Below are 7,278 nucleotides of genomic sequence, written 5' to 3'. Positions count from 1 at the left end.
TTACATTTTGTTGACTATGGTAACGACTAAGTGCGTCAGATTCTCATTGAACCCCGTCACTTTACATAACCTAACAAATGTAATTCATGCAGTTTTTATTAAAATAAGAGTTATATGCCTCAAAAAAAAAATTCAACAAGCAAGTCTTTGTTAATAAACCTTTTTTGGTTGTTAAGGTAATCCCACAGATCCTAGAAACAACTTTAGAAATATCGGATATCAAACCAGAACGTAAATAATTAAGCTATTCAAAATGTTTTCTCTGTGTTTAAAAATTTCACGCATCATCGCTTTCACCAAATTTCAACATTTAAATTTAAATTTAATTAATCGATGCAAACGAGTTTCAATTTCCATCTTTTCTGAGTGGGAACTACCACTGTCGCCCTCTCACACCATGCGGTTAATGCTCTTAGTCTCTCAGCATCGATGCGACGTCAGTATTTTATTTGTTGTTCAGTTTTTGTGATCAGATCAATGCTTTGGTTGTTGTTATTTGGCATAGTGCTGACATTTACCTTTGCCGATTTCCCTTTCACAAATAGAAAACACATCGAATTGCTTGCACGTTTGTGGTTAATCAATCGGATCAAGCGGCTAAAAATTGCTTTTTAATTATTTGTTTTATTTAGGTGTCAATAGTTTATTAAACTCGGAAAATATCTACGGTTTCCTCTTTTTTGAGAAACTCGGCTTGGCTCAAATTTTTTAATTAATTTATTCGAAAAGATCTGAATACAATGGTGAGTTTTATCATATTTCACATAAAATGACAATAGATATAAAAATAACATACATACACTCGAGACCTAAAATAAATCATTTTATTCGGTTATATTTGGCTAAAATCAAGCATAATTATTGTGACGCAAGTTCCTATTTTGAGCAGGAAAAATATTTTACAATTTGCGGATCACATATGCAATGGGTGCGTAATGAATTCATATTTCTGTACGTTTTACAGGCTGATGGAGAGTATGACAAAGAGCAATTGAGAAGTATGTGGACTTGTTTTAATCCTTCACTTATTGACTAGTGTCGGTATCGTTTTGCAGTTCTTCGAAATGCCTTTAAGGCGTTTGATCACGATGGTGCAGGGTCGATTGACCATGCAGATGTATCTAGCATTCTTGAAATTCTAGGTCAGAAGCTGGAGCCGCCAGCAGTTAAAGCGCTCATTAAAGAAGTAGATAAGGGAACATCTGGTAAATTGGATTTTGGCCAATTTTGCAAGCTGGCGGCTCGTTTCATTGAAGTAGAGGAGGACTTGGGTGCACTGCAAAATGAATTAAAAGAAGCATTTCGTGTTTACGATAAGGAAGGAAAAGGTTATCTAACGGTTGCCACACTGCGCGGTATTCTGCACGAATTAGATGATAAGATATCTAATCAAGACCTAGATTTGATAATCGAAGAAATTGATGCTGATGGTTCAGGCACCGTTGATTTTGATGGTAAGTGGAGTAATCATCAATTATCGACTGAAATCAAATAATTTTCAATTATTTAAAACAAAAATTTTTCAGAATTTATGCAAGTTATGACAGGTAATATTTGATTTGGTAACTAATTCTGTTTTATTCTTGTAGTTCTTCTTTGGAATCTGTCTCAATGCAAATTTCTATGAAAACCTTCAGGTTTTTTCAGTATTTTAAAACATTCATGTCTATAGATAACTTTTAACAATCGTATAAATATGTCAGTATGTAAATCTGTTAAATCGGCAACGCATAATAGATAAGTGCATTATTAAACCAAAACTGCCTTTTTATGCCGTCAGATTGATAAGCATTTCCATCTTTCAGTCTATTAGAGAACATGTGTGGTAATCTCGGATTCTATAAGATCTGAAACCTTCGTCTGCAGTCTCCGACTTTCACTTACTTTTTCGTTTTTCGTTTTTAGCAAAAACGTTCTGTTTTCGTTTTAAAGCTTTGTAAAAATACAGCGTGATAAAATTGCCTCAATTTTTTTATTTTTTATTATAAAGCAAAACGACGGCAGAAAGTCAGAGATTTAAGAAAATCAAGATATCTTAGATGTCGAACTCTGACGAACTGTGAGTAAGCATTCATTATGAAAATTAAACTTATAATGGTCAAAAAATGAATTTGTTGCACCTACATCTTGAATTAAAAGTGGCAGAAAACAGCTGTCCTTACCCCGCTGTTCTGCTACGCGAGCACAGTCTTTGCTGTTACGCGCACATTTGTGCTGTTATGCGCAAAAATTTATCTCTTGCACGAAACCGAAACCCTGACCAATTATTACCGAGCCAAATTTGAGATTGTCATTGTCATTGTAATGGTGTAAAAATTATTTTAATGCATCAATAAAGCATCTTTTTTTTCGTATGCAATTAAGATTCGTTGTGTTGTTTGTTTTCATTTTGGCGAAGAAATTGTCTCCGTTTTGTGGAAATGGTTTATTCAGACTACTATAGGGAACCGTAATTAAAGCGAATCGAGAGAAAACAGTCCCACAACAAAATGTGAAGATGTCTATCCTAAAAAGCTAAGAATCAAACCAAATATATTTTTTAACGTACAATCGTGTCAAACATCAGACTGACGTGTTCATTATTTTTGTAATGATATGTAATTTTTATCAGATAGGAATTTATCCACACCAAGAATGTGTGAAATTATTCTGACGGCACAATTAGGTTGACATGGTTTAGCAAATCTTCTCTAGTTGAGATTGCAATTTACGACAATATATAATTATACATTTTAATGGAAATATCTTTATACACTGCTGTATTTTGTAGGTTAATCATCAACAAGGTCTCCTTATTATGGATGACGCAGGTGGAGGGGACATCGCGGCATATAATATGTTAATGCATACAAATGTTCAACAAACTTCCTTGTATCTTCCTGTACATGATATCGTGTGTGCAATGCTAAAACTGAATGTAAGAATGAAATCTAAGTTCAAATAAACTTTAAAGTAATTGCATTATATGAACATCAACATTTATTGTTATACAGGCAACTTGCAAGTCTTTTTGCAAGTGTGAATTTTATTCTTAAAAATGTATGTAACAGGTTAAACGAAAAATTACCACAAAAAGTCTCAATAAAAGTAAAAATCGGCAGTTCTGCCTATCCGACTGGGTGTAGAAGATAACGAGGGGAAACGTTGAAAGTCGTTGTTACGGCTGCGACTCCATATTTATACATAATTACTCGTTCTTTTTCGAAGTGACCAGACGTGTTTTTGTTTTGCGCTTCGCTTCTTTTCCTTTTATTTTGCAATTACAGCCGGTGTTTTTCAAAATAAACCTTTCGTAAAATCCATATTTAACCTACCATAAAAAATCTGTTCTTTCACGCGAGTGCATGCCTATTGTTTCCATAAAAACATAATTTTGATATTAATTCTGTGCGTTGGTTAATCGTGTGTTTGTCTGTTGCTTTTTGTAAGTACGCTGTAAGGAAGCGATCCTGGGCTGGGGTACATATCTCAGTCTACTCCAGGGTCGAAATTACAGCAATATTTATAATTTGCCGGGACTCCGTATTTAGGACCGGCGATGGGGACGGGGAGGCAGTCCCGCGGACGGGAGCGATCGTAGCGTGGGACGTGGCAGTCGGTTTCACCGAGAGCACTCAGGTTATCGCCGGATAGCGCCTTCAGGACCCCATCGAACTCAGAATTAATACGAAGGTCCTTGCTACGCGGAAATACCGACAAGTATCGCCGAGAGTGCCTAGGCTATCGCCGGACAGTACTTACGGGAGTTACTACGCGGACTTTGCTATGCGGAAATACCGACAAGTATCGCCGAGAGTACCTAGGCTATCGCCGGACGGTTCTTACGGGACCCTGTCGGCCTAAGAATTACTACGACGCGGAAAGGGGGGACTTTGCTATGCGGAAATACCGACAAGTATCGCCGAGAGTACCTAGGCTATCGCCGGACGGTACTTACGGGACCCTGTCGGCCTAAGAATTACTACGACGCGGAAAGGGGGACTTTGCTATGCGGAAATACCGACAAGTATCGCCGAGAGTACCTAGGCTATCGCCGGACGGTACTTACGGGACCCTGTCGGCCTAAGAATTACTACGAAGCGGAGGGGGGCTTTGCTATGTGGAAATACCGACAAGTATCGCCGAGAGTACCTAGGCTATCGCCGGACGGTACTTACGAGACCCTGTCGGCCTAAGAATTACTACGGCGCGGAAAGGGGGGACTTTGTTATGCGGAAATACCGACAAGTATCGCCGAGAGTACCTAGGCTATCGCCGGACGGTACTTACGGGACCCTGTCGGCATAAGAATTACTACGACGCGGAAAGGGGGACTTTGCTATGCGGAAATACCGACAAGTATCGCCGAGAGTACCTAGGCTATCGCCGGACGGTACTTACGGGACCCTGTCGGCCTAAGAATTACTACGAGGGTCAGGGATATCGACAAGCATCGCCAAGAGTGCCTAGGCAATCGCCGGATAGCACTTACGGGACACTGTCGAACTAAGAATTACTACGAGGGTCAGGGATATCGACAAGCATCGCCGAGAGTGCCTAGGCAATCTCCGGATAGCACTTACGGGACACTGTCGAACTAAGAATTACTTCGAGGGTCAGGGATATCGACAAGCATCGCCGAGAGGGCCTAGGCAATTGCCGGATAGCACTTACGGGACAAACATCAGACTGACATGTTCATTATTTTTGTAATGATATGTAATTTTTATCAGATAGGAACTTATCCACATCAAGAATGTGTGAAATTATTCTGACGGCACAATTAGGTTGACATGGTTTAGCAAATCTTCTCTAGTTGAGATTGCGATTTACGACAATATATAATTATACATTTTAATGGAAATATCTTTATACACTGCTGTATTTTGTAGGTTAATCATCAACAAGGTCTCCTTATTATGGATGACGCAGGTGGAGGGGACATCGCGGCATATAATATGTTAATGCATGCAAATGTTCAACAAACTTCCTTGTATCTTCCTGTACATGATATCGTGTGTGCATTGCTAAAACTGAATGTAAGAATGAAATCTAAGTTCAAATAAACTTTAAAGTAATTGCATTATATGAACATCAACATTTATTGTTATACAGGCAACTTGCAAGTCTTTTTGCAAGTGTGAATTTTATTCTTAAAAATGTATGTAACAGGTTAAACGAAAAATTACCACAAAAAGTCTCAATAAAAGTAAAAATCGGCAGTTCTGCCTATCCGACTGGGTGTAGAAGATAACGAGGGGAAACGTTGTAAGTCGTTGCTACGGCTGCGACTCCATATTTATACATAATTACTCGTTCTTTTTCGAAGTGACCAGACGTGTTTTTGTTTTGCGCTCCGCTTCTTTTCCTTTTATTTTGCAATTACAGCCGGTATTTTTCAAAATAAACCTTTCGTAAAATCCATATTTAACCTACCATAAAAAATCTGTTCTTTCACGCGAGTGCATGCCTATTGTTTCCATAAAAACATAATTTTGATATTAATTCTGTGCGTTGGTTAATCGTGTGTTTGTCTGTTGCTTTTTGTAAGTACGCTGTAAGGAAGCGATCCTGGGCTGGGGTACATATCTCAGTCTACTCCAGGGTCGAAATTACAGCAATATTTATAATTTGCCGGGACTCCGTATTTCGGACCGACGATGGGGACGGGGAGGCAGTCCCGCGGACGGGAGCGATCGTAGCGTGGGACGTGGCAGTCGGTTTCACCGAGAGCACTCAGGTTATCGCCGGATAGCGCCTTTAGGACCCCATCGAACTCAGAATTAATACGAAGGTCCTTGCTATGCGATAATACCGACAGGTATCGCCGAGAGTGCCTAGGCTATCGCCGGACAGTACTTACGGGACCCCGCCGGCCTAAGAGTTACTACGAAGCGGAAGGGGGCTTTGCTATGCGGAAATACCGACAAGTATCGCCGAGAGTACATAGGCTATCGCCGGACGGTACTTACGGGACCCTGTCGGCCTAAGAATTACTACGACGCGGAAAGGGGGACTTTGCTATGCGGAAATACCGACAAGTATCGCCGAGAGTACCTAGGCTATCGCCGGACGGTACTTACGGGACCCTGTCGGCCTAAGAATTACTACGAAGCGGAGGGGGGCTTTGCTATGTGGAAATACCGACAAGTATCGCCGAGAGTACCTAGGCTATCGCCGGACGGTACTTACGGGACCCTGTCGGCCTAAGAATTACTACGACGCGGAAAGGGGGGACTTTGCTATGCGGAAATACCGACAAGTATCGCCGAGAGTACCTAGGCTATCGCCGGACGGTACTTACGGGACCCTGTCGGCCTAAGAATTACTACGACGCGGAAAGGGGGACTTTGCTATGCGGAAATACCGACAAGTATCGCCGAGAGTACCTAGGCTATCGCCGGACGGTACTTACGGGACCCTGTCGGCCTAAGAATTACTACGGGGGTCAGGGATATCGACAAGCATCGCCAAGAGTGCCTAGGCAATCGCCGGATAGCACTTACGGGACACTGTCGAACTAAGAATTACTACGAGGGTCAGGGATATCGACAAGCATCGCCGAGAGTGCCTAGGCAATCTCCGGATAGCACTTACGGGACACTGTCGAACTAAGAATTACTTCGAGGGTCAGGGATATCGACAAGCATCGCCGAGAGGGCCTAGGCAATTGCCGGATAGCACTTACGGGACAAACATCAGACTGACGTGTTCATTATTTTTGTAATGATATGTAATTTTTATCAGATAGGAACTTATCCACATCAAGAATGTGTGAAATTATTCTGACGGCACAATTAGGTTGACATGGTTTAGCAAATCTTCTCTAGTTGAGATTGCGATTTACGACAATATATAATTATACATTTTAATGGAAATATCTTTATACACTGCTGTATTTTGTAGGTTAATCATCAACAAGGTCTCCTTATTATGGATGACGCAGGTGGAGGGGACATCGCGGCATATAATATGTTAATGCATGCAAATGTTCAACAAACTTCCTTGTATCTTCCTGTACATGATATCGTGTGTGCAATGCTAAAACTGAATGTAAGAATGAAATCTAAGTTCAAATAAGCTTTAAAGTAATTGCATTATATGAACATCAACATTTATTGTTATACAGGCAACTTGCAAGTCTTTTTGCAAGTGTGAATTTTATTCTTAAAAATGTATGTAACAGGTTAAACGAAAAATGACCACAAAAAGTCTCAATAAAAGTAAAAATCGGCAGTTCTGCCTATCCGACTGGGTGTAGAAGATAACGAGGGGAAACGTTGTAAGTCGTTGCTACGG

At 40.4% G+C, this 7,278-nt stretch overlaps 1 protein-coding gene across 2 annotated transcripts; it reads left to right on the top strand.

Annotated features, from left to right (window-relative positions):
- Positions 1-471: 471 nt before the first annotated feature.
- On the top strand, positions 472-2,853 carry LOC108160993 (troponin C, isoallergen Bla g 6.0201). Of its 2 annotated transcripts, XM_017295298.2 has the most exons (6): positions 472-575; positions 633-743; positions 965-998; positions 1,056-1,454; positions 1,527-1,547; positions 2,771-2,853. In XM_017295298.2, exons 2-6 carry the CDS (start codon positions 741-743, stop codon positions 2,773-2,775), a joined length of 462 nt encoding a protein of 153 aa, XP_017150787.1. In that variant the 5' UTR covers positions 472-575; positions 633-740; the 3' UTR covers positions 2,776-2,853. The 2 variants fall into 2 exon arrangements, with proteins under 2 accessions (XP_017150787.1, XP_033248176.1); XM_033392285.1 differs by lacking the exons at positions 472-575; positions 633-743 and having other exon boundaries at positions 905-998.
- Positions 2,854-7,278: the final 4,425 nt, after the last annotated feature.

This window comes from Drosophila miranda, chromosome 3, assembly GCF_003369915.1.
Source record: "Drosophila miranda strain MSH22 chromosome 3, D.miranda_PacBio2.1, whole genome shotgun sequence".
Taxonomy (NCBI): domain Eukaryota; kingdom Metazoa; phylum Arthropoda; class Insecta; order Diptera; family Drosophilidae; genus Drosophila; species Drosophila miranda.
Note: the sequence above shows the minus strand (reverse complement) of the source record. Positions and strands in the feature narration are given on the sequence as shown.

What these genes read in the sequence shown, in the direction of transcription:
- LOC108160993 (XM_033392285.1), top strand. Translation starts at nt 920, where the DNA reads ATGCAATGGGTGCGTAATGAATTCATATTTCTGTACGTTTTACAGGCT. An exon ending in TGACAAAGAGCAATTGAGAA is followed by an intron (nt 999 to 1,055) that starts GTATGTGGACTT and finishes ATCGTTTTGCAG; the next exon opens with TTCTTCGAAATGCCTTTAAG. An exon ending in AGGCACCGTTGATTTTGATG is followed by an intron (nt 1,455 to 1,526) that starts GTAAGTGGAGTA and finishes AAAATTTTTCAG; the next exon opens with AATTTATGCAAGTTATGACA.